The 26,911-nt window shown below is 40.3% G+C and overlaps 1 protein-coding gene across 1 annotated transcript in view; it reads right to left on the bottom strand.

Moving 5' to 3' along the window:
• LOC120940997 (lipoxygenase homology domain-containing protein 1-like) overlaps nt 1-26,911 on the bottom strand; it is a 470,937-nt gene that overhangs the window by 338,004 nt on the left and 106,022 nt on the right. Inside the window, exons 7-13 of the mRNA XM_040354208.1 lie at nt 21,097-21,248; nt 15,358-15,436; nt 13,157-13,232; nt 6,142-6,218; nt 6,027-6,058; nt 5,788-5,917; nt 3,824-3,927 (exon numbers count right to left, since the gene is read on the bottom strand). Of these exons, the coding sequence (XP_040210142.1) occupies nt 3,824-3,927; nt 5,788-5,917; nt 6,027-6,058; nt 6,142-6,218; nt 13,157-13,232; nt 15,358-15,436; nt 21,097-21,248 (650 nt within the window). The remainder of the gene's footprint in view (nt 1-3,823; nt 3,928-5,787; nt 5,918-6,026; nt 6,059-6,141; nt 6,219-13,156; nt 13,233-15,357; nt 15,437-21,096; nt 21,249-26,911) is intronic.

The raw sequence follows: 26,911 nt of genomic DNA, 5'->3' as shown, positions 1-26,911 counted from the left end.
CTTCCGGTTGCGGCGCCACATACAGAGGAGCTAGGAACGGCGGCTCCCGGCACAGTAGCATAAAAATCTGGCTTCACGCGGCCCGTGGATAGAAAACGACCTTCTGCAACCTTTACATCTTAAAAAAGGTTCCCCTGATGAAGTCACGAGACACGTGACGTAACGCCGTAGGGATTCGGGATCACGTGACACCACCGCTAGCCGGAAGCCACCGTCAATACAGTAAGACGGCGCTGACACGCCGCGTCCCACTGCATATTTTGCCATTGTTATATCTCTTTCATGTACGAGTCCACTTTTATCTTTAATAAACGCTCCATTATTTTAGCAATACTTCACTATCGGAGTATCCTTTCTCTCTCTCCCCCATGCTTATTGAGCATTGAACTTCTAGATCTGCTATACACCCTGGGATCAGAATTAGCCATAGCGCAAAAGAGCTCACCATAGAGGACACTATTGGGAAGCATCCTGGCATCTATTCCCGGACGCGCTCACATCCATGCTACATGCCTGCATTCCATGTCATTAAGGTGAGAGTTTTGGGAGACTAGTGTTGGATATCTCTGCATTTGTACTGTAACCCTTTACAGTCATCGCTTGTCAGCACCCATTGATGCCCAGTATCGGTTCCCCCAATTGAAGGACTTTTCTCCTATTTAGGACTTTGCACATTCTTTTGCCCCATTGGATCACTTGTGTTAGTTCACTGTTTTGCACTTTATTGTTGCACCTGCGATTGATTATTTGATTGTTTGTATCAGTCATTCATTTCAGTTATGTGATCTTATGAGATATTCCAATCAGCTAGCGATTTTGATTGTTAGGCAGTTGTGGTTGTATCTTTTTACCACAGTGTGTAGCGCTTATCTCACCCTTTTTTATACTTTTTATAAACCTTTACATCTTCCCTGGGAACAGCGGGGATGGGATGGACAGATTCATGGTGGTGCTGTCCATTTACACAAAATGTACTATTCAATTATATGTTGATTTGTCTGTTGGTTTTGTTTATTGAAAAACAATTAAATCTAAAAAAAAAAAAAAATCAATGTTGATTGGGAGAGTGAAGTTCCCCCTAATGCCTGTAAACATCCATGATCAAGTAGCCTGGCAATTCTATAAGCTTGCTCTCCCATGTTTTGTCATACTATATTATATATACACACACACAATACTATACTGTACTATACTATACTACATATACTATACAGTATTCAATATACTATTCTATAGTACATAGAGTAATTAGTAGGTTATTGGGAGTTTTTGTCTTTGTAAACTTTACTCTCCTCTCCCCTCTACTTGTGGTGTTAATTTATTAAAGGAACAAAGAAATTTTTTTTCGCAAATTAAAAGATTATGGTAAAGATGCATCCACTTCACTCATCCAATCATGGTTAAGCAAAAGCCTGTTTTTATGTAAAAATCTAAAAAAAAATTGCCAGAAAATTACCTAGAATTATAAAAAAAGCAGTATATATATATATAAAAAAAAGGCCCTGGGGAATAAAATGGTTGTTGTTGCAGTTTTTATTTATTATTTATTTTATTTACATTTCTTTCTTCTTTTTTTTTTTTTACCCTGTTTCTTTATGTATCAATTTTTTTTTCTGAACTGTATTTCTATCGCAAGGGATAAACAACATGGGCAATGACAAGTCCTCTTTATAGAGAGATCTGGGTTTCATTAATACCATATCTCTGCTCTGCTCTCCAAACCATCTGATCAAAGTTAGATTAGTGTGATCAAATGCTTTAAATAAATGGTAACAGCTTGTAAACAAACATACCCAAACGGGAAGTGACAAAATCCTTGTCACTTCCACTTTCTGAGGTCACAGAGAGGGAGGAACAACAGAAGTTTATCCCACTCTTCCTAGTGCATCCAATCAGGCCCGGATTTACTCCCTTTGCCGCCCCAAGGCCGGGTCCTTCAATGCCGACCCCCCCCCCCCATCATCACATGGGGGGCGACGCGAGGGGGGTAAGCGATTTTTCGCAGACAATGACTGGTGTTAGTGCTTCAATCATTCCGGCACCATGGTTGTTATGGTGCCAGGATGATTGAAATGCATTATTTCTATCATAACATTGTAATATAAAATGAAATAGCTCAACTCACCATAAAGCAGAATGAGTGGGAGCCCTGAGCCATGTCACTTGCCATCGTCGCTCGTCACCAGATGGGGATGTCACTTGCAACGCTGCCTGACACCAGATGGGAATGTCACTTGCCACGCTGCCTGCCACCAGATGGGGATGTCACTTGCCACGCTGGCTGTCACCAGATGGGGATGTCACTTGCCACGCTGCCTGCCACCAGATGGGGATGTCACTTGCCACGCTGCCTGCCACCAGATGGGGATGTCACTTGCCACGCTGCCTGCCACCAGATGGGGATGTCACTTGCCACGCTGCCTGCCACCAGATGGGAATGTCACTTGCCACGCTGCCTGCCACCAGATGGGGATGTCACTTGCCACGCTGCCTGTCACCAGATGTGAATGTCACTTGCCACGCTGCCTGCCACCAGATGGGAATGTCACTTGCCACACTGCCTGCCACCAGATGGGGATGTCACTTGCCACACTGCCTGCTAGCAGAATGGGGATTGCCACAGTTACCTGGCTGCCACCCAAAAGGTACCAGTTTGTCACTAAATGCATGTAAAATCAAGCCCCCCCAGCATTGCAGAGTACTTGCAGCCAGGTAAAACGCTGTCAGCCTCTCCTCTCCCGCGCAGGGAAACTAGCTGCAGGTGAATCGTAAAACTCTCTTGTCACGCAGCCTGTAAGTAAGGGCGGAAGTTGTAACAGCAGTGCGGGCAATGAGAGAATTTCTCTCCGCCGCCGCACGGCCCGAGGCCGCACCGCTGAAAAATTACTTGTCTCCTCCGCCGCATGGCGCCGCCCCTGCACACAGTGCCGCCCCGAGGCCTGGCCTTGTTGGCCTTGTGGGATATCCGGCCCTGCATCCAATGCGACCAGGCTCTTGGTGGAAGAGGCGAACCTGATAAAGGCAGCATGCAGTGATAGGACTCCCTTGCACCACCTATAAAAAGTGACCAGGTGGCTGTATATTCTGTGAAAAAAAATGTAGCGCCCAACAAATATATAAAGAACCCTAAAAAGGGGGAACATTTCTGTGTAACCAGAGGGCGATTGACTTATGGACCAAGTCTTGCACTTGCTGTATATTCTCACAGATCCTGTTTACAATAAAACCCATCGCCTGCTTTAATTAATCATTACTTATAGAGAGGCAGCAGAGACTTTTGTAACTGAGCCCTAACACAGCCACAGATAGCAAAAAAAAAATATGTTAACCCTTCCTGACTTTATCCAAACTATAAAAAAAAATAGTTAGCATCCTCCTTTAATAATTGGATGACATAAAATAGGCTAAATGTAATTATTTTAACTCTTTTATATTTGTTTTACTAAGCAACGTGTTCATTATTTAGCTGTGCAGTCTCCTTGAAAAATCAGTTTGGCAACATTATATATGACAAAAAACATAATCAGTACGAACAAAATGTATTGTATGCATTGTTCTATAGGAGACAGAGTCATAACTTATTAATATAGCAGTAACAAGACATCCCTGCAGCACAAGTTCACATGAAATGGTTCATCATACTGTACATAGATGACATGATCTGCTGTCAGGTTATACGGAATTGTAATGAACAACATTATGTCAAGGGAAAAAAAATCTAATCCTATAGACTGTACAGAAAATTTATAACACATATGTTTTGGAGCAGACTGCAATCACAATACTTTTATACCGCTTTAAAAAGATAACATATTCTTCATACCAGTGCACTGGCTATTCCCTTGTCAATTGCCAAAGCGAGATTTCTGATGTGATGACTTCTGAAAACACGAACATTTCCTCTTTTTACAAATACGTCAAAAAAACCTGCAGGGTTTAAGGAAACTTTCTGTTATTAAAAGTATGAAATGTTTACATGTACTACAATATATATATATATATAAAAAAGTATTTACCTGGTGTTAAAAGAACATGTATACAGTGCCTTGAAAAAGTATTCATACCCCTTGACATTTTGCACATTTTGTCATGTTACAACTAAAAATATAAATTTATTTTATTGAGATTGTATGTGATAGACCAACAAAAAGTGTCAAATAATAGTGAAGTGGAAGGAAAATGATAAATGGTTTTCAATTTTTTTTATAAATAAATATCTGAAAATTGTGGCGTGTATTTGTATTTAGCCCCCCTGAGTCACTACTTTGTAGAACCTCCTTTTGCTGCAATTACAGCTGCAAGTCTTTTGGGGATGTCTCTACCTGCTTTGCACATCTAGGAGAGTGACATTTTTGTCCAATCTTCTTTGTAAAATAGCTCAAGCCCAAAAAGAGCCTGTTTAATTATCACATAGAACAAAGTGATGTTTTGGATCCTGACAGGCCTCCTCCATCAGGCAACAGTGATGACTGTTACCATTGCCTGACAAACAAGCCTGTGAGGCTTTTAAATGTTGCTTTGTCTCATGTAATAATTAAATGTACTCTTTCTGAGCAATGTGCTGGTAATTATACTAGGACTGCAATTTGCCATTTTTGATCCTCTACGCCAGAGGTCTTTAAACTATAGCACTCCAGTTGTTCAGGAACTACAATTCCCATCATGCCTAGTCATGTCTGTGTATGTCAGAGTTTTACAATGCCTCGTGGAATGTGTAGTTCCGCAACAGCTGGAGGGTCGTAGTTTGAAGATCCCTTCTCTATGCTGTTCTTCAATGAGACATAGCTCCCAACTGTCCCTTGCAATGTCCCTCTGTCCCTCATTCCTCCTCAGTTGTCCCTCATTTTGGTCTGATCTATATTGATGTTTATAAAATGCACTTTTTATCTATAAAAAATTGTTTTCTAGCGCTAAACCTTTCATCCAATTTCTAAATTGGTGCATTTGCAAATTCCTAAAGCCAATATAAAGGAATAGTAGTGGTAAAAAAAGCACTTGTGGGTTTAACCAATCTTGTTTTTCTTTACAATTCTCCTTTAAGGGGGCGTAGCAAGGGGTGTGTCCTATGCCTGCATACTTTTTCTAATAGGTGTCCCTCATTACCATCTCAAAAAGTTGGGAGGTATGATGAGAGATCAGAGAAACGTCTTTCTCAAATGTGCTAATTACCTTCAAAAGTCACATTATTTCATAATATATAAAGATTGGTATATGTTAATTGTCAACTTTACCTAAAATAGTGTCTCAGAATACCATTACCATTTTCAAAATATCACCTAAACCACCCTCTTTGCTCCTCCCAAGACATCCTACTGTTTAAATCCCTTGTCTCCTTCTCCCATGGTGACATCCAGGACTTCTCCAGATCCCATCCTCTGGAACTCCCCACTGATCTGTCTGGCTATCTCCAACTCTGTCCACTAGTAGAAGATCCAAGAAAACGTATCTCATCATAGGAAGGCCCATTCCATCTACAACCAATAAACCAAACTTCCCCATCAGCTCATCCTTCAGTTATTACCCTTTGTATCACTTAATCCTCCCTTTTAGATGGTAAGCTCAAACAAGCAAAGTCCTCTGAATCCTGTTGTATTGAATTTTATTGTAACTGTATTGCTTCTCTTTTTTTTTGTACAATGCTGTGCAAAGTGTTGGTGCTACATAAATCCTGTATGTTAATACTAAAAATAATATTAATAATAATTAAAAGTGATTGTCTCCTGTGTGCTGTGTAGTATATGTATTCTTTGTGCCAACACATAGAGTTTGATATTAGGGAATATTTACCATATTTATCTTTTTTGTCTCCAAGTGCATCCACCCTGCCATCTGGAGTGATGCGGATAAATTTCTTTGTTGATTTCGAGTAAAACTGCAAACTGTTTTCATGCTGATATTTCCATTTCTCTGCATTCCACTATATTAGAAGTTCAGAATAAAAATATTTGATGTTTTTAGAGTGTTTTAAAATGTAATACATTATTAAATAAATTAGAATGGCATTAATTATTAACACAGTTCCATACCATTTCCTTTTTCTTTAGTTCAAATTCTTGTCCTGTGGATTGAAGAACAGTTGTTTAATGATCAGAATTACCCACTTACATTACATAAACAAGCAGCTTTTATTTGGTTGCTTACTGGCCGGAAGGTCAGCTTCATGTGACACAGACAAACGCCTGACAATCTTCCCATCATCCTCTCCTTCATCCAGCCATCTAGGAAGAATACAGAGCTGAGTTACTGACATTGTGTTTTTTATTTAAAGTCAAAGACCATTACCTGTGATCAAGAGGGGCTGAATGATTCAGATGTAAACGGGTTGTTCATTGTGGCCTACCAAGTCCCCAAATTCATGTTATTTGTTTTTTTCTCTTGTGCTTATAATTCTTTGCATGCCCTCCATTTAGTGGACAGACATCATTTCCCTTCTGTAGGTTTATGTAACTGTAGAAGCAGTAGTTAGACTCTCTACTTATGGAGGAACCCTTGAAAAAACATCCTAGCGAATGAGATCCTGTTGGACCATTTAGTGCTCTTCTAGCTCTCCCCTCTGGCCTATATCTACCTACAGTTTTAGCTGTTAGGGTTGGTACTCTATCTATATGTTGGTAGATATGTGAAGACACTTCTACCACTAAACATGGGGGAGCTTACCCCCTGGTGATTAATAAATCCGCTCAATGGGGGAATTGTGCTCCACTTATGCCTTCCATGTCTGCCTTGGGAGGAGATTTCTGGGACTCTATTTATTGGGTCCCTGTATGGACTCCTACAGTTTGAGTACGCTGGTGTTATCCACTACGGGGGCTTTCTTATGTTATATTATTTTGACTGTATGATATAAAGTACATTGAAAAAGTATTCATACCCCTTGATATTTTCCACATTTTGTGATGTTATAAATAAAAACATAAATGTATTTTATTGGGATTTTATGTGATAGACCAACACAAAGTGGCACATAATTGTGGAGTGGAAGGAAAATTATAAATGGTGTTTAACATTTTTTATATATATAAAAATATCTGAAAAGTGTGGCGGACATTTGTATTCAGCCCTCCTGAGTCAATACTTTGTAGAACCACCTTTCGCTGCAATTACAGCTGAACGACTTTTTGGGTATATCTCTACCAGCTTTGCACATCCAGAGAGTGTCATTTTTGCCCATTCTTCTGTGAACAGCAATTTTCAAGTCTTGCCACAGATTCTCTATTGGATTTAGGTCTGGACTTTGACTGGCCCATTCTAACACATGAATATGCTTTGATCTAAACCAGTGGTTCTCAACTCCTGTCCTCAGGACCCACCAACAGGCCAGATTTTAAGTATTACCTTGGGGAGATGCAGACTAGAATACTGCAATCATTGAGCAGTAAATGATATCACGTGTGATGTAGTTCAGTTATCTTGCATACCTGGCCAGTTAGTTGGTCCCGAGGACAGGAGTTGAGAACCACTGATCTAAACCATTCCATTGTAGCTTATTGTGAGTGCAAATTTTTTATGTTTTCTGAATAAACCCGCAACCTTTTATTGAACGTACTACACCATATCAGGCTTTTTATTTTTGTGGAATGAAAGCAGCAGAAGGCTGAGACCGTTATAGGCATTTACTACACCTTGGTCTGAAACCTATTTGGGAAAGAAAAAAACAGCAGGAGTGCTGTGGAACGAGGAGAAACATCCCTGGCTTATATTGCTATAGGCATTAATTACATCTTGGTCTGGTGAGCGCATATTTTATAAAGAGGTGGTGGTGACACAACGGGTGAAAAGTCACAAATATTTGATTGATCTTCTTATGGTATCCCTATTGGAATTTGTATCCATTTTTATTTAAAGATAATTGGACTGTTGTTTGGCACTTTTTATTTATTGATTGATATAATATAATTTCATGGGTTGGATCACTTTTTGCTTGAGCACATTTGTTATCTATTTATTTATCCATTAATTTATTTATTTTAAAGCTGCAGGTGTATTATAGTATATATTTTTATATATATATTTGTATATTTATATTTTTTGCACAGAATCAGCGCAGTAATTATATGTACATACATATAAAAAACATTTTTTTATAATTTCCTCTCTTCTTTTTAGAGGTGTTCACTGAAACTGCAGCAGATCACTATTTTCAAAACTATAGATGAGCGCCGGTGACACAATATATAGTTGAGGTATGGCCATTTTTACATCTTGGACCAGTGTGAATTTGTGTTCTATACATGTGGGATCCCCGTAGAAGTTTGAAATGATTTGTAGTAGGCATTGCTACTACAATGATCTCCACTAGCTTCAGAGTCCCATGCTGAGGTGTCATTCAGGGAACACTGCATTTTCTGTAAAGTGTTCTTTGATTGGATAAGGTGGGTAGGTGGGACAGTGATATCATGGTCTCCACCTTATCCAATTCAAGATTTCTTTGCATTCTTCGAGAAAATGCAATGTGAATCTGAATGATGCCTGTGCTTAGCACATTATCTCCTGTGTTCAGTAAGCAGCGTGGCAGCTGCTCATATGGGGCCCGGAAGCTAGCGACCATCACTGTACTAGCACTGCCTATTACAGAAATTTCCAGCTTCCAGTAGAATCTTCCAAGTATGGCCTATACATACTTACATTTGTCTAAGCTGGACCAATGTGACTATGTAAAAAATGAAATATCTAAACTTTAGCCTTAAAGGGGTTGTAAAGCTTTCAGTTTTTTCACCTTAATGCGTCTTATGCTTACAAGCCCCCCAGCCCCTCGTTTACTTACCCGAGCCCTCAAAAAGTCCCACATCGTGAATGCGCTGGCTTCTTGTCACGGTCTTCTCGGCTCTTCATTGGATGATTGATAGCAGCACAGCCATTGGCTCCCCCTGCTGTCAATCAAATCAATGACACAGCGTGCCGGGAGCGGGGCCGAGTGATACACTTGGCGGCTATGGCCGTCGACTGTGTCACGGGAGCGCGACAGAAAGCTAACCCCCTTGAGAGAGCACTTCACAGAAGAGGGTTAGCTATTGCTGGGAGGAGCCTGGAGAGCCGACGAGGGACCCTAGAAGATGAGGATCGGGGCCACTCTGTGCAAAACGAACTGCACAGTGGAGGTAAGTATGACATGTTTGTTATTTAAAAAAAAAAAAAAAAAAGAACCTTTACTAACCCTTTAACTCCTCAAGAGAAGGAACAAAGGCAGTGCAGGTGACAGGATAAGCATTTTCCTTACAGGTGGTTATCTTCAGGTTTTCATTCTAGTGACTATTTACTCTAAAGTGAACTTTTTTTATTTAAACTGCATATCCAAAACTTAATTTTCACAATCAATTGCCCCCCTTACTCTCCACCCAAAATTAATAGATTGAGTTCTAACACATGTATAACACATTAATGAAGGAGTGGGCAAAGTCAGCATTCCTGGTGTTGTGAAACTACAATCCTACCATACCTCTGTCTCTAGAAGTCTTGTCAGTGGCTGTAAACGTTTTACAGTGCTTCATGGGACTTGTAGTTTCACAACAGCTGCAGTGCCAAAGGCTTTCTACCTCTGCATTTGCATTTTGTGTGTACTCATTTTACCATTCAAATGTTTTTCCAGTTGAAAAAATCTTCAATTTCACAAATAAACTGAATTGCAATATATTGTATGTCAATACACAAGGATTATCTCATGGGTTTTAAGTAGACATGCTTAAAAGGAAACAATTTGTTTTGTTTCGTTTTAATTCGTTATTTAATTAATTTCGTTAAGTTAGATTCGTTAAATTTGTTAAATTCGTTTTCGGAATTCGATCGTTTTCGAAAAAATCCGGTCAAATTCGATCGTTTGACCAAATTAGAAAAACTCGGTCGAATTCGATCGTTTTCGACCAAATTCGAATTCGAAAACATTTCTACCGGATTCGATAATATTTCTACCGAATTTGAATTCGATCATATTTTGATCGGATTTTAAAATATTTCAACAGAATTCAATAATATTTCATCCGCTATTGTTAATATTTCAACCAAATTCGATGATATTTCAACCGGATTGGAAATTATTTCAACCGGATTTGAAATTATTTCAACCGGATTTGAAATTATTTCAACCGGATTGGAAATTATTTCAACCGAATTTGAAATTATTTCCACCGGATTTGAAATTATTTCCACCGGATTGAAAATTATTTCAACCGAATTTGAAATTATTTCAACCGAATCTGAAATTATTTCAACCGAATTTAAAATTATTTCAACCGAATTTGAAATTATTTCAAACGGATTTGAAATTATTTCAAACGGATTTGAAATTATTTCCACCGGATTGGAAATTATTTCAACCGAATTTGATTGTATGCATTTGTATTTGTATTATTGTATTTGATTAATTCTATTAAATTCTATTCTGTTCTTTACTATTCTTTGATTTTCATTCTATTGTTTTATTATTTTATATTCTATTTTATTGTATTCTTTTTTAGAAATCGATTTATATGTTTTAGTTTTTGATTCAAATTTGCTTTCAATTTTCATTCGAATTTGTTTTTGATTCGAATTGTTTTTGAATTCAATTAGAATAGAATTTGTTTTTGAATTCAATTAGAATCGTTTCGAATTCGAATTTCGTTCGCGTTTTTCGAATTTGTTTAAATTCGTTAATTTTGTAATTCGGATGCATCCGAATCTCCGAATAATGAAAAATTTGTCCGAATTCGAATTCGTAACGAAACAAAACGCACGTGTCTAGTTTTAAGGTGTTAAAATGCTGCTACCTTTTGGATGCTGTCAACTATTACATACTATGTGGTGTCTACTGTGGAGGACAGGAAACCTAGCCATTGATGGTGGTGATAAGATACCACATTTTGAGATACTAAGTCAATATTGTTGAGAAATTTAAGTTAAATGTCCATTCCATGCAAAAAAAATACAAAATATTGTAGCTATGTAATTTTCACAAATTGAGAACTTAAACACTCACTAAATTGACTCCTACGTGGTGTCACCTGATTCAACTACAATTGTAAGGAGGGGTGTAAATGCTAGAAAAAGGGGGACGCTTTGTTTCAAAAATTTAAACAGATGTTTATTTTCCAACAAAATACTTCACAATTTAGAAGAATTTAAAAAGAAACAAGAAGGAAATTGTATGGACATAAAAATTATTACACTATTTTTTCTTGTCACAAATTTGAACAAATGATGTTGCATGACAAAATATAAATCCGTGCTGATTTACAGATAATGTCATAATATTAAACTACGGAACAACAATCCTTAGCGAGATTTCATTAGCTGCTCTCTGAGTCGTGCCAGAATATGAAAGATTTTTGCATTTCAAATGTTCTTTTAATGAAAAGTTTACAAGCACAATGCCTTTGTGATGTTCATTATTGTCTGATATCCTGATATCAGTAAAGAAGCAAATAAGAACTCTTGAAGTTCTTTTTATTGACAGCTCAAATAAGAGGCAAACAGTATACAGTACACATGTACTACTTCCAGCAAATTGTAAAGGAGGACTGTCTTACTAATTTAAAAAGTGTCTGACAGTCGCTAAATGGGTTTACCAAGCAAAAAGACTGTCTTTGCATTGTGTAAGAAGCATCTATGTGATTGTATAGTCATTATTGTATTATACGTTAAAAAAAAAAATCTCAGCGTACACTTATATTTTTTTTGAAATAGCAAAAATGTGTTACTTTTAATTGTTGTAATTTGTCATGGCCATATTTAGACACAGTGCTATGCTAGGAATATACCAATATGATAACTAACCCTTTTGATACTAGATATCTTAAAATAAATGTAATACTTTATTTATTTTTTGGAATCGGCTGTGTACCAATTCCAGCCCAATAAAAATTTGTTCTGGGTAAAATGTAGTAAATTAACAATAATTTAGCTCAAAATATGAACTAATTGTAAATTCACTATAGTCACTCTCTGACTTTTGTCATGAAAATTAGAACCAGTTTTTGCTGTTTAATCTTTTCTACTTGTTTCTCAATGTATTACAATCACAAAAATAAAAAGTGCTCAACGTTACTACCATAAAAGCTATACATATCTAAAAAACATACTGGGCCAGATTCACGTAGCACTTGCCTGTAAAGTTGCGGCGGCGTAGCGTAAATCCGCCCGGCGCAAGCCCGCCTAATTCAAATGGGGCGGGGACCATTTAAATTAGGCGCGTCGCCACGCCGAACGTACTGCGCATGCTCCGTCATTGGTTTTGACGTTAACGTAAATGGCGTCCAGCGCCATTCACGGACGACTTTCGCAAACGACGTTAAATTTCAAATTTCGACGTGGGAACGACGGCCATACTTAACATTGGCTAGACCACCTAGAGGGCAGCTTTATCTTTACGCCGCGTATCTCTACGGAAACGGCGTAGATTTACTGCGACGGGCAAAGCGTACGTTCGTGAATCGGCGTAACTAGTCATTTGCATATTCTACGCTGACCGCAATGGAATCGCCACCTAGCGGCTGGCCTAGAATTGCAGCCTAAGATCCGACGGTGTAAGTCACTTACACCTGTCGGATCTTAGGGAGATCTATGCGTAACCTGATTCTATGAATCAGGCGCATAGATACGACCTTTGTATCTCAGAGATACGAAGGTGTATCAGGAGATACGCCGTCGTATCTCTTTTAGGAATCTGGCCCACTGTATTTATTGGCGTATAACACTCACTTTTTACCCTGAAAATAGAGGAAAAACAGTGCCTGCGTGTTATACGCAAGGGCTATGAAACGTTTTTTTCCTGAAACTTCCCTCTTAAAGTTAGGGTGCGTGTTATACACCTGTGCATGTTATACGCCGATAAATACAGTAATAAATCGAATAATAGACTAATGTTTTTACAGATTTAGGGCTTGTATGCATTGATTATTGACACTTATTTGGTAGTGACTGACAACAGACATTTAAGTATGAAAGTATGGGCTTCCGAAACATGGGCAAGTTTCTGTACACTGACATACCGGTAAGTGCTGTCTGATTGGTCTTCCAGGTCTCGCACCCTCAGTGGAATGAACAGAATGAGGGACGTATATGCCGGAGTGGAGACTCTAAAGTCGGTTTACCTTCTGTTATCATAATTTAATACAAACTGTGGAAAATCAGCAACAGAATAAAACTGAAACTAAAAATAAACTTAGAGATTTTTTTTTCAAACCTGTAGCATAAAAAGGAGTATTCTTTGTCCTTAAGTTCATCGTAAACATTGACTTTCTCCAGGTACAAACCATTGCCTAGCAAGAATAAAATAAGGATAATTATAATGTGTACAGACCATGAAAAGCCCATTAATAATGAAACTTGATTTCTCTGAATGTGTGCAGGTGTTATGAAAAGCCTTTTAAAACCTTTTATAGAGAGTAGTACTCTTGGCACAAAGAACCACTTGCAATTGAAATATCAGTTCATTTGTTCTAAAACAACATCTGCAAAGCTGATTTAGTCATCTTGAATAAATTAGGAACTGAACAAATTTGAATCTAAATAATCTGCATCAAAATGACATTCACATAGCTGTATGCAAAATATGGCTGGTCAAATGATACCTAAGAGAGAGCAAACTTTCTAGATCAGCTATAATTAACTCTTATGCCTCGTACACATGTACGGGTTTCCCAGTGGACTTTTACCGCCGGGAAACCCAAGGGGAAAGCCGAGAACCTGCTCGCAGCATTTTTTCTCCCTACACACGGCTGGTTTTCCTAACAGGAAAACTGCCATAAGAGCTTTGGCCGGGAAAGCCGACGTGTATATGCTCCACCGCAGTGTTTACCATAGGAAAACTGGCAGGAAAAAGACCTCAAGGAATCGCGGCAGGAAAAAAGAGAACACGTATTCATTTTTCCCGCCAGGATTCCCGGCGGTTTTCCTGTTGGGAAAACTGCAATGGAGCAGACACACGGCCAGATTTCCCTGCCAAAAGCTGTCATGGCAGTTTTCCAGATTAAAAAACTGGTCGTGTGTACGAGGCATTAGTTTCCATATCTGGGCCCATTTTTTAAGCTCTGTCTGGGGGTGTAAAATGAAAATAGCAGCTCTGGCTGCAGTACTCATCTCCTCTCCTTTGCTGGCCCCTACGATAATATTTTTCTCCCCTCGGAAGTTATCAGTCTTCCTGATTGTAGGATGTCTAGCATTATTAAACTTTTTAGACTGAGGATATGCTATGAGTACAGGATGTCATGGACTAGATGACAACCCTGCTCTCTGCATCATTGAAGACTGCGCAGCATCTGGAAAGATCTGAAATAGACCCTGTGGGGTACAAAATCAGGTTCAGCTCTGTTTAGAAACTTGTCAGCTTCCAGGTTTTATTGTGAAAACTTAATTGAACAAGCTGAAGATAGAGGCGGATTGGCTACCATGCACAGCTGCACCAGATTTTGCACTCTTGGGCTGGGTTCACACTGTTGCGACTTGGATGTGGATTTCCCTGCATACAATTGGCATGTCAGGAGATTGTGACCGGCTCTCTATGGAGCCGGTTCACTCATCTCCAGAGCGAATTGCACAGGAGTCCTGTGCATCTTCTGGTCTGTTTCAGGTCCAAATTCAGCCAAAGATTTAGACTGAAATCAGACCTGAAACGGTGAACAGGGATGCACCGGACCCCTGCTGTGAACTGCCCTGTAGCCTCAAGCTTTTGTAATTAACCCACTGTGTGTCATGTGAAGAGACAAAAGACTTCTGCAAAAAGTCGGGTTATGCCCTGTACACACGATCGGAATTTCTGATGGGATAAAATCCGATGGAATTTTCTGTCGGAATTCTGTTCAAGCTGTCTTGCATACACACTGTCAGATCAAATTCCAACCGTCCAAAATGCGGTGATGTAAAACACTACGACGAGCCGAGAAAAAAAAGTTCAATGCTTCCGAGCATGCATCGACTTGATTCTGAGCATGCATGTTTTTTTCTCTGTCGAAGTTCCACACAGACGATCGGAATTTCCGATAGGATTTTTTCTATTGGAAAAAAACAAAACATGTTCTATTTCTAAACTCTGATGGAAAAAAGTCCGATGGGGCCCACACACGGTCGGAATATCCGATGAAAAAATTCCGTCTGACTTTTTTCATCGGAAATTTTGATCATGTGTACAAGGCATAAGGGTGACTGGGATGATAAGCCTGACGAGGAGGATGGTGCAGCATAGCATCAGTATCTCAGTAAAGGGAGAGAAGAATAAAGAGCAATATCTCCATCTCTATATTGCTGTAACCCAGCACCTACCTACACATCACATAGCAAACTGTCACTGGAGTCTTGGCAAAAAAGTTCTCAAAGATCCTACTACTATACTTTAACTATGCTGTACAAAACTGATACTATAGAATTTAATAGTGAACCGATCCTTACCTGGTTCAAGTCCATCATGTCCTATGATGACTGTGTGTAACTCACCAAGATGAACAGCTTCCATAAAGAAAGTATCAGTCTAAACAAAAGCAATTAAGAAGTAAGTTTTATTAAATAAGTGTCTAATATAGTTTGTATAACTGGTGATGTCGTTTTAAAATGTACTGTAAATGTTTTGACATTCACTTGGATTATAAAAATTACTTTTTTATTTAATTACAATAAAAGCAATTTAGTTATACTACTGTAATCAATTATTTAAAATGAAGTCACATAATTGCCAGACATCATCATTCCAACAGCAGCACAATTTTGTCAACAGGATCTTAATCTTAATCCTGGAAGCCAGGGGAACCAAATTCAAATTGACTGTAGCCAAAAGTTTAATAGGGGACTTACTGCTCCATTTGTCTAAACAATAGTCTGTAAGTAATTAAAAATGTTTCTAGATACCTGCATGCATACAAATTATACATAATAAGATAAGGGTAGTATGTGTGAAATGGATTGGTCAGGTACAGAGTTCTGCATATATAGCATACTGCACACAGCTATCTGCTTACACTTTGCATTGTTGTCTGTCGGTAACACATTTCTGTATATAAAGTGAAAAATTTACTGCCAGAGCAATCCAGGTAGGTTGGTATTACTAAGGTCACAGTTTAGCAATTTGGTGGTAGAATAATGTAGTGTTTATTTACAGTTCATATACTCTGGTGCTGTCCACTAGCAGACTGGAACCGCTAGTACAATAGGTCAATAGTTTGCTCCCTTTTTAGACATTCATTCTATTTGTACTCATTCAGAATGGGCAACCCCCCTCTTTCAGCCTGTCCACCCCCATGGTGCCTTGTGTAGCTTGTTCGTGTGATAGAACGGCCTGGATGTGACACCAAACTTCTTTTTACCCTATAAAAGTCTATGGAAATGCTAAAGCAGCTTAAAGCAACTAGGGGGTTAGGAATGAACATGCATCTTACAAACTAATGGGAGTACAAAAGAGGGAATTAATGGTGGAGAAAGATCTGGGGGTTTTGGTAGATCATAAGCCTAATAATAGCATGCAATGCCAAGCTGTGGTTTCCAAAGGGAGCAAAGTCCTTTCTTGTATTAAGAGAAGTATGGACTCCAGAGAGAGAGATATTATTTTGCCTCTGTACAAATCATTAGTAAGACCTTATCTGGACTATGCAGTTCAGTTTTGGGCACCAGTTCTAAAAAAGGATATCGGGGAATGGAGAAAGTGCAGAGAAGGGCAACCAAACTGATAAGAGGCATGGAGGAGCCCATGCTGTGGGCTGTCTATTGTTACTGGGGTGTAGTTCCTACCCCAGGACTGTGGGTGGCAGCAGTGTAGTCGAGGTTTGGGTGCTCTTCCCCAGCAGCCAATCAGGAGGGTTTAGCCTCGCTGTGCATGCTGGGGGAGGGTATTTATGGGGCAGACACCATTAGTCTGGGTTCTTCTTCGGAGTGCGGTACCCACCTTTAGGGTGACTGCGCATCACGGCACCCTGGCAAAATGGACTTCCAGGCTGGGGTGCGCGTGCCACGCTGAGTTCCTGGTTCCGGGACCATGTTGGTCCGGAACATTTGAGCTGTGGCAGGGAGCCAAGTGGTTGACTGGGTTCCCAATCCTGAAGATCCCAAGCGGGATAGCTGTTCGGTGGGGAGTCCCTCTGAGGAGAGCCAATGAGAAGCTGGCGATCCAATAGGGTCTCGACAAACCACCAGGGATCAAGGTAGCTGGACACTGAGAGACTGGTCACCTCTCAGTCGGTACCTGAAAATTATCTAAAGGAGTTCAGGAGGGTCTGTGGCATAGACCTTTCCTACAAGTTCGAGCAGTACTCTGGCTGCCAGGTCAGTGAGAGAGGCCTGTCCAGGTACGCTATACCCACTCTGGCTGGAGTGGTGAAGAATACAAAGTATTGTTGGAAGCAGGACCGTTTCCCTATTGTTGCGCCTGAGTCTGCGATTTCTACTTCTACTTCACCTCTACTCTTCATCACAAGTTTTAATGTTTTTACCGGACTGGGTAATAAAGAGCACAGCAAAAGACACCTGTCGTGGACATTCCGTTACTGCTATATGCACCATACACCCCTAGGCCGGCGGAAGAGCCATGAGGTAACATGCCACCCAAAACAAACCAGCAGCTCCTTCGGGGGTAGTGCTACAAAAGTCATACCTGACTGTTATACAATGTAACAGTTGTTCATTATCACTGGTCAAAGCCAAAGTCATATCCAAGTTGCACCCATCCAAAATTGCATCAAAGTTGCACCAGAGTCATACAAGTGTAAATGGAGCCTTAAATATGGGCAAGACGGTTCAATTAGGCAAAATCACGTACCTGTACTTGATTTTGTCAATAGCAACTGGGTGGCGTGCACTGCCGAAGCCACGATCACGCGCTGCTCAGCAACAGGGGGAGCCAATTAGTGGACTTGGCAGACGTGATGTCCACCGGCCACCTGAGATCGCCCCCACAGAGACAGAACGGCGGTCTGCCAATGTAAACAAGCAGACTGCTGTTCTGTCAGGCATGGACACTGTGATCTAGTGTTCCTGCTAATCAGGAACACAGATCAGAGTGTCCATGCAGTGAGCTCATCCCCCCACACAGTTTAACCCTTTGATCACCCTGATGTTAACCACTTCCCCGCCAGTGTCATTAGTACAATGTCCGTGCATATTTTTAGCACTGATCACTGTAATAATGTCTCTGGTCACCAGAAAAGTGTCAGCTAGGTGTCCGATCAATGTCGCAGTCTCGTTAAAAATCGCTGATCACCGTCATTACAAGTAAAACGTAAATAAAAATGCCCTAAATATATATATATATTTGTAGACGCTACAACTTTTGCGCAAACCAATCAATATACGCTTATTGGGATTTTTTTACCAAAAATATGTAGCAGAATAGATATTGGCCTAAATTGATGAGGAGATTTTTTATTTATTTTTTACACGATATGTATGTGTAAAACACAAAAAAAAAAAAAAAACGCAGTCTTGATCAAAATACTATCAAAAGAAAGCTTTATTTGTGGGGGAAAAAAAGAACATACATTTTATAATGTCACACGTTAAAGTAATGCAGTGATGTATTGCAAAAAATGGCCCGGTCATTAACCACTAGCTGACCAGCCGCCGCCGTTTTACGGCGGTAGGTCGGCTCGGCTGCGCGAAACGATGTAAACTTACGTCATTTCGCATTTCAGGCACACAGCTCCCGGTCCTGTCAGAGGGAGACATGACTGATCGTCTGTTCTTACAATGCATGAACAGCGATCTGTCATTTCCCCTAGTCAGTCCCACCCCCCCTTCAGTTAGAACACACCTAGGGAACATAATTAACCCCTTCCTTGCCCCCTAGTGTTAACCCCTTCCCTGCCAGTGAAATTTTTACAGTAATCAATGCATTTTTATAGCACTGATCGCTATAAAAATGCCAATGGTCCCAAAAATGTGTCAAAAGTGTCCGAAGTGTCCGCCATAAGGTCGAAGTACTGATAAAAATTGCTGATCGCCATTACTAGTAAAAAAAAATATATTAATAAAAATGGCATAAAACTATCCCCTATTTTGTAGACGCTATAACTTTTGCGCAAACCAATCAATAAACGCTTATTGCGATTTTTTTTACGGAAAATATATAGAAGAATACGTATCGGCCTAAACTGAGGAAAAAAAATATTGGGGGATATTTATTACAGCAAAATGTAAAACATATTATTTTTTTCAAAATTGTCGCTCTATTTTTGTTTATAGCGCAAAAACTAAAAACCACAGAAGTGATGAAATACCACCAAAAGAATGCTCTATTTGTGGGGAAAAAAGGACGCCAATTTTGTTTGGGAGCCACGTCGCACGACCGCGCAATTGTCAGTTAAAGCGACGCAGTGCTGAATCGCATAAAGTGGCCCGGTCATTGACCAGCAAAATGGTCTGGGGCTGAAGTGGTTAAGGGCATAAAATCTTCTGGGGCTGATATGGTTCATCTTTATGTGTACCCTAAAACTATGTCTTCCCGCTAAGGTCCCACAAAGAACCGCTAAGGTCACCACACTTGCCTCCTCCACCAATTCTTAAGCAATACTTTGCGTATGAAAAAATGTTACTTTTTTTGAGGGGAATGAGAGGCAAACAGAAAGCAGGGGTGCTAAAGTAATATACCTTACACTGTATATTGTTATATTTAACTTCCATTTCAGGGGCTGCACCAATTTAGGAGCCATCGCTCAGTAAATGGAGACAACTAAAAGTCAGTTCATTCTGCAGCGGCACGACTTCGGGGGCGACTCTGCAAGTCGTCCTGAAGACGACTTCAGAGGCGATTAGCAAAATGACTTCTGTATAGAAGTCAATGCAAATCGCCCCGAGCCGCCCCCAAAGTCGTACAAGAACCTTTTTCTAAGTCGGAGCGACTTGCGTCGCTCCTATTAGAACGGTTCTATTGCATAGAATGGGACGTCGCCCCCAGTGTGAACCGGCTCTTACCCATGTAGTGATGTCATTCTAGTGCTTGAAGACTTCAAATTTTGAAATAAGGATGTTGTAAATTGCTAACTAGGGGGTCATCATTGTATGGAACACCTGACTCTTGTACTTAAAGTGGAGGTTCACCCAAAAACCTTTTTTTTTTACATTAGATTGAGGCTCGTTTTGTCAACGGGAATCGGGTGTTTTTTTTTACAATCGAAGAAGTACTTACCGTTTTAGAGATGCATCTTCTCCGCCGCTTCCGGGTATGGGCTGCTGGACTGGGCGTTCCTACTTGATTGACAGGCTTCCGACAGGCTTCCGACGGTCGCATACATCGCGTCACGATTTTCCGAAAGTAGCCGAACGTCGGTGCGCAGGCGCCGTATAGAGCCGCACCGACGTTCGGCTTCTTTCGACTACTCGTGACGCGATGTATGCGACCGTCGGAAGCCTGTCGGAAGCCTGTCAATCAAATAGGAACGCCCAGTCCCTAAGACCATACCCGGAAGCGGCAGAGAAGATCGCTCTCTAAAACGGTAAGTACTGCTTCGATTTTAAAAAAAATACCCGATTCCCCTTGACAAAATGAGCATCCATCTAATGTTAAAAAAATAATTTCAGGTGAACTCCCGCTTTAAAGTGTAACTAATGGCAAAACCTTTTTTTAGTTTTGGATAAAGTAGAGATGGATTTCCATTATTTGTTTTTCCTCTTGCTGTCTGTGCCTTCGTTAGGGAGATTCACCATCTCTATTTGTCCTGTTTACCATTATCATTGAAAGTAAAAGTAAGATATAAAAAAAAAAAATGGGGTGACATCAAAAAAGTATTAGAAGAGAAATCTTCTAGTCAGGATACTCAATTTGGTGACCCTGATGACACCCAGAAATGTCCCTAATAATGGAAAGATGTCTTCTCACTTCCTGTTTTGGCTATGCAACAGGAAGTGAAGGAAAATCTTCCCTGTAGGACACAAATGACAAAAAAGAACTGACAGAGATTATAACCCTCCATTACTCTATCCAAAATGATTTTTTTTTTGGCTTTAGTCACACTTTATTATCGCTGTGGAGACAAGAACACTGTGCTTCATGTATTTTATATGGGGGTGAGAATAATCTCCATTGCTTTGGGTTAAAAAAACATCTTGTTTTGCTAAGAGTCAGGCACATGTGGAAGAATAAAATTTGTTTAGAACCTGTGTGTGGCCGCTTGGTGGATCTGAACCATGAACAAAATCCTAATTACTTACTTGCCCTTTAAGGAATGGAGTTGGCTTATTTGATCTTATCAATTGCCTTGATCCTGTGTCACCATATTGTCCATTGAGGCACATGTAGACATTGGCTTCTGTTCCTGCATTCCACAGGTCTCCTGTGATAACCTGAACTTTGTATTTTGTCACTAAAAAGAAAGCATGATATTCAATTCAGCAAACCTATTTATTTAAATACTTCACAGTGATACAGAAAACCCTTCATTTTAGACCCACATACCCTGCTGTCCGGATTACATTGCTTTGTTTTTTTTTATATTACAACCTGGTCCCACAAGAGTTCCCTCAGTTCATGAATACTGATCCCATAATGCACATCACCCCCCTCTCTATATCCCACCCACGATCTTCAGGTCACATGTTCCACACATAACCGAAACCTGCAATGCTTAAAGAGGCTATGTCACCAGAACATTCAATTCAACAACAGTCTTCCCACAGTATTTTAACACATATATGCATTTAATGTATTTTAGTTATGTTATTTACCTGTAAAAGCCTCTCTTGTGTACATAATTCAAAAAGCTCTAAGGCTAGGTTTACACATGTCCGGTGTGAATTCCCTGTCTATTTTAATGGGGAATTTTCAAAGTAGCTGTTCAGAGGTTCAGCTGCGAATTTACCCCGCTGACAGTTGATTATAAAACAAAAAATTGCCGGCAATAAAAAAATAAGGAAAAAAAATGTGGGGGACCCTAAGGTCTGGTATGGATTTTGAGGGGAACTCCACACAATTTTTAAAAACAAGTTTGGTGTAAGGTTCCCCTTAAAATGCATACTAGACTTAGGGGTTTGGTATGTATTTGGGGGGACCCCCATGCCTTTTTTACTTTAATTGTAGTGTGAGGTTCCCCTTAAAATCCAGGGACCCCCACTGGTTTTTATCAATTCGTATTCAAAACTGGGGACAAATGTGTGACTCAGATGCATTCCCATAGACAGCAACGAGCCTAGAAGTTGCATCTGAATCGCACTGCAATGCTCAGAAAATGCACAGGACTTTGTTCAGATTTGCACTGAAATTGCACTGCACCGCAGATATGTGATCCGCCTCTATAGAAAGCTGGTTTGGTTCAAAACGCATCCTCCGATTCACATATATATGAATGGGAGGTGGAGGCAGGCATTCGGGTCATGTGACCACTGTGATTGCCCAGCACAGCAGTCACATGATCTGAAAGCTCCCAATTACAAGTATGCATTGGGAGCTTTCAGGACCCCGCTGGTAATTGTGCTAGGAATGCACAGGGTGCGTGCTCTCAGCACAGACAAGTGTTTACATAGGGTCACATATATGCGCCCTCTCTGTGTTAAAGTCCACCCGCTGAGAGGCCACATATACAGTATGTGTACGGCCGGGCAGAAGAGATAATTTATTAAGTCAAAGCTGTACACATATCAGTCTAGTGATGCTAAATGTAGAAGTTTGACTCCTCCCATAAGCCACACCCCCTGGCACATTTCACATTCATAAATTAAAGTAGTAGTAAACTCATTTTTTGAACTTGTAACTACAGGTAAGCCTATAATAAGATGTATCTGTGGGTACAGTGAATATCTACTAAACTTGCGATGTTTAGTAGATATTCACACTGGATGTAGCTGGTGATGTCACAGGTACATGCACGTGGGAGCCCTCATGGGAGTGATGTCATCGCAGGCTCGTGAATGCGGAAGGAAGATCGAGGGAAGATGGAAGCCCTGTCAGTGGTTCCAGCTGGAGGGCTTTGTTTTAAGTTAAGTGTTTCATAATGTGCTAGTATTCAATGCATACTAGCACACTATGCCATTGCCTTTGCAGGGGATTTTTTTTTTTTACCGCTTTAAGTTTGTTGAAGGGTGAAATGAGGGGCATGGCTTATGGGAAGAGACTAGATGAAGCCAAACCTCTAGATTTAGAATTACTAGGCTGACATGAGTGCAGCTCTATTCTATTTTGTAGTATTTTTTTTAATATTGAGCTTGGTGGGCTCAGCTTGGAGCAGCAGCACCATGTTTATAGTTTTGGAGTCATCGGGTAGTGTGTGCGCAGTGATTTGGAGCCATGCTTTCTTTATAGGGTCACAGTCAAAGCTCTGTTCACTTTTGATACCCAATCGTGTAAGAGAAATGTAAAAAATACCCTGTTTTTGCTTGCAGGCAATTGAATAATTGAATGATTGAGATAAACATAGTTTTACTTTTTTTACTAAGCTAAGTGAACATTTATTTTCCAAAGTGATCATAGCAACCTGTCAACAATCATTTTTGATTGTTCCAATTGTTTTAGACACAGAGAAATTAACATTTGGTTTCTGTTAGTTATAACACTTTGCACATAATTGCTGTTCTTTTCCATATGTTAATAAATAAGCCCAGATGCAGTTTGCTTAGCTTAGTAGTCTAGTTTTTATAGCAAGACTTGTTTGCAGTGTATTGCTGTTACTTAAAGTATCTGGCTATAAAAAATGGAAAACAGTAGAAGATAAGAATAGGGTTGGATGCATATGGAAATAATAAAAAATGAATTCAAGGCAAATTTTAAGTCTAGGTTCACATCCAGCTGCGTTTGATGCGTTTTTCAGACATGTTTTTCAGTGCATTTTGCGTTTACAAACCAGTGTTTTTTATGTGTTTTTCATGCATTTTGCGGTTTAATTTTTTTTTCTCTTTAAGCGCGCTGTAAAACACACTGTATGAAGCTGGTTGCCAAGGAGGGGGCCGGTAAGCCAGCCACCACGCTCCAAACAACCGATGAGTCATCAGCTGTGAGCGGGGTTCCCGCTGAAAGCTGAATAAAAAAAAACATGGCAAAAAAAATTGCAAAAAAAAAACAGCGTGGGGTTCCCCCCCCAGGTCTATACCAGGCCCTTTGGGTCTAGTATGGATATGGAGGGGACCCCATGGCAAAATAAAATAAAAACAGCGTGGGGTCCCCCTCAAAATCCATACCAGACCCTTATCACAGGCAGGTCAGGAAAGGGAAGAGCGAGCGCCCCCCCCCCTCCTGAGATTTACCAGGACGTATGCCCTCAACATGAAGATGGATGGGTGCTTTAGGATCTCCCGAGAATGATCAGTGCGGCGGGAGGGACAGCTGTGAACTCTGATCTCCCTGTATAGATTTTTTAGCTGACACTGCTTTTCCGTCTCTCCCTCCTGTGGCTGTCAGCTAAAATCACAGCAATCATTCCCCCTGTTTTGTGTGCTCCTCCCCTGGCCCAGTCCATGTCCTTCTTCGCTCCCCCCATTCTCCTCTGGCCCCCATGTTCTCCTCCACCCCTCCTGTCCTTCTCCGCCCCCCTTGCCCCCCGCAGCCAGCTCCCCTCCTCTCCCGCTGGCCGTGGGGGGAATCTGTCAGGAATTGGACACAGTGAACGAGATCGCTTCTGTGTCCTGTAATAACTAAGCAGAGTAACCTCTGCTTTACTCTGCTAGGTTTATGAATGAACAGGAGCCTTCCGTCTTCTCTTCATTCATCGTCAATGCTGAGAAAGGGACTGGGCAATCTGTGTCCTCAGTCCTTTCTCTGTCTCAAAGGGGAGATGTCTGGGGTCTGTTTAGACCCCTGATATCTCACCAAAGCCCCTAAAAAATATAAAAAAATAAAATAAAAATTAAAGTGTATAAGAAAAAACTACTGACACCACTCTCCTGTCCTACCAACACTGTCCACTGCCCCAACCCCCTCCCCCCCAAAATCATTGTGAAAAAAAAATTAAATTATAAAAAAATGGAAACGTAAAAAAAACTGACACCATCCACTGTCACATACCCCCTTCCCCAGAAGCACTGTGAAGAAATATTGAAGAAGTGATTTACATTTTTATTTGCCGCGAGTGGGGGAGGGGGTGGGTGTTTGACACCTCTCTGAATGAGTTTTTGCAGGTTGGGATGCCTGTATGTGTATATGTTATATTTCTGCTATTTCTGCTATTGTTGGTTTAACTAGTGTTCATTTTCAATGTAGTTTAACATGGTTTAATAACGAGGGTGGTCAAAAAGCCTGTGAGAATTGTATAACAGTTTAATAGTAAAACATTTTAGAATGCATTTTAAATAGCCGGCATCATCAAAAATAGAAAAGTATATATAGAATTGCTGAACCACCTAAATTTTTCGCAGAGCCTGCTCTCCTGTATGGACAGCTGGAAAGCAAATACTTATTCTAATAGAAGTGTGCAGTGAACGAAATTCAGGTTATTGGTAAGGCATACAAATCAATAGAGACTCATATTAAAACAAAATATTCTAGGGAAGCCCATTTTAGTGCACATGTCACATGTAAAAATAACCATGTTTTTGCTTTTCTGGTTTTCTGGAATGAAAAAAAAATGAAATAAAAATGCTAGCATTCTTTGCAACTAAACTGGCCACGTTAAAAACAAAAACAAATCTACAGTGGATTTTCAGAAGTACATTCACTAAAGCTAAAAAAATCCTTTAAGGCGTCACAAATCCCAGCAAATACTGAAAAATCTTTGTGATGTGAATACATATGCAACACACATGCTTTCAGGGCTTCAGAAAATATAATTTACTAAAAGGTTAGCATGCCGAATAGTATTTCTTCCCCAAAAAAAAAAAAAGAAAAAATCTCAGGAAGCAGCATAGGAATAAGAGAAGGTTAGTTCAGCAAAGTTGGGGGGGGTGAGTTATATTTTTTGGGAAAGTTGGGGGGCGAGTTATATTTTTTGGGGAAAGTTGGGTGGGTAAGTTATATTTTTTTGGGAAAGTTGGTTGGTGAGTTATATTTTTTGGGAAAGTTGGGGGGGGTGAGTTATATTTTTTGGGAAAGTTGGGGGGTGAGTTATATTTTTTTGGGAAAGTTGGGGGGGTGAGTTATATTTTTTGGGGAAAGTTGGGGGTGAGTTATATTTTTGGGGGAAAGTTGGGGAGGGGGGGTGAGTTATATTTTTTGGGAAAGGTACAATCTTCCCTAAAATATTGACAGTATGGGAAGAATACAATGTCTTGTTTTTTTGGATACAGCTATATTCCAACAAGGCTCTAAAAAAATATATCCAAGAACTACTGTAATTATAAAAACTTCAGATCAAGCTGCATGTGGCATGGAGCTGGAGCAGGCTCCAGGGCTTTTGCACCCAACCTTGCCACAGGACTGAGAAGAACCTGGGACCGGAGTGGGGAATGTGTAGAGAGCATATGATTCTGTGCCATCCTCCTTCTCTGAGAGGTATTGGTGCAGAAAACCAGGTTAGGCTCAGTACCCCTACCAATCCAAATATAAAAGCTTGGCAGCCACAGGGATTCGAGAAGCAGGGAGACAACCGCACACAATGAAAATGTAAACATTTTAACAACGTATGAGTAGACTGCACCCCCTCAGCAAGTAGAAGTGCAAAATGTCCTAAAATATTTTCTTTCAGGAACACTGGGCCAGATTCACAAAAGAGATACGACGGCGTATCTCCTGATACGCCGTCGTATCTCTGAGATACGATTGTCGTATCTATGCACCTGATTCATAGAATCAGGTTACGCATAGATAGCCCTAAGATCCGACAGGTGTAAGTGACTTACACCGTCGGATCTTAGGCTGCAATTCTAGGCCGGCCGCTAGGTGGCGATTCCATTGTGGTCGGTGTAGAATATGCAAATGACTAGTTACGCCGATTCACGAACGTACGCTTTGCCCGTCGCTGTAAATTTACGTTGTTTCCGTAGAGATATGCGGCGTAAAACTAAACCTGCCCTCTAGGTGGTCTAGCCAATGTTAAGTATGGCCGTCGTTCCCGCGTCGAATTTTAAAATTTCACGTCGTTTGCGTAAGTCGTCCGTGAATGGCGCT

This window comes from Rana temporaria, chromosome 5 (assembly GCF_905171775.1).
Source record: "Rana temporaria chromosome 5, aRanTem1.1, whole genome shotgun sequence".
NCBI lineage: Eukaryota > Metazoa > Chordata > Amphibia > Anura > Ranidae > Rana > Rana temporaria.
This window is presented reverse-complemented; position numbering and strand designations above follow the sequence as displayed.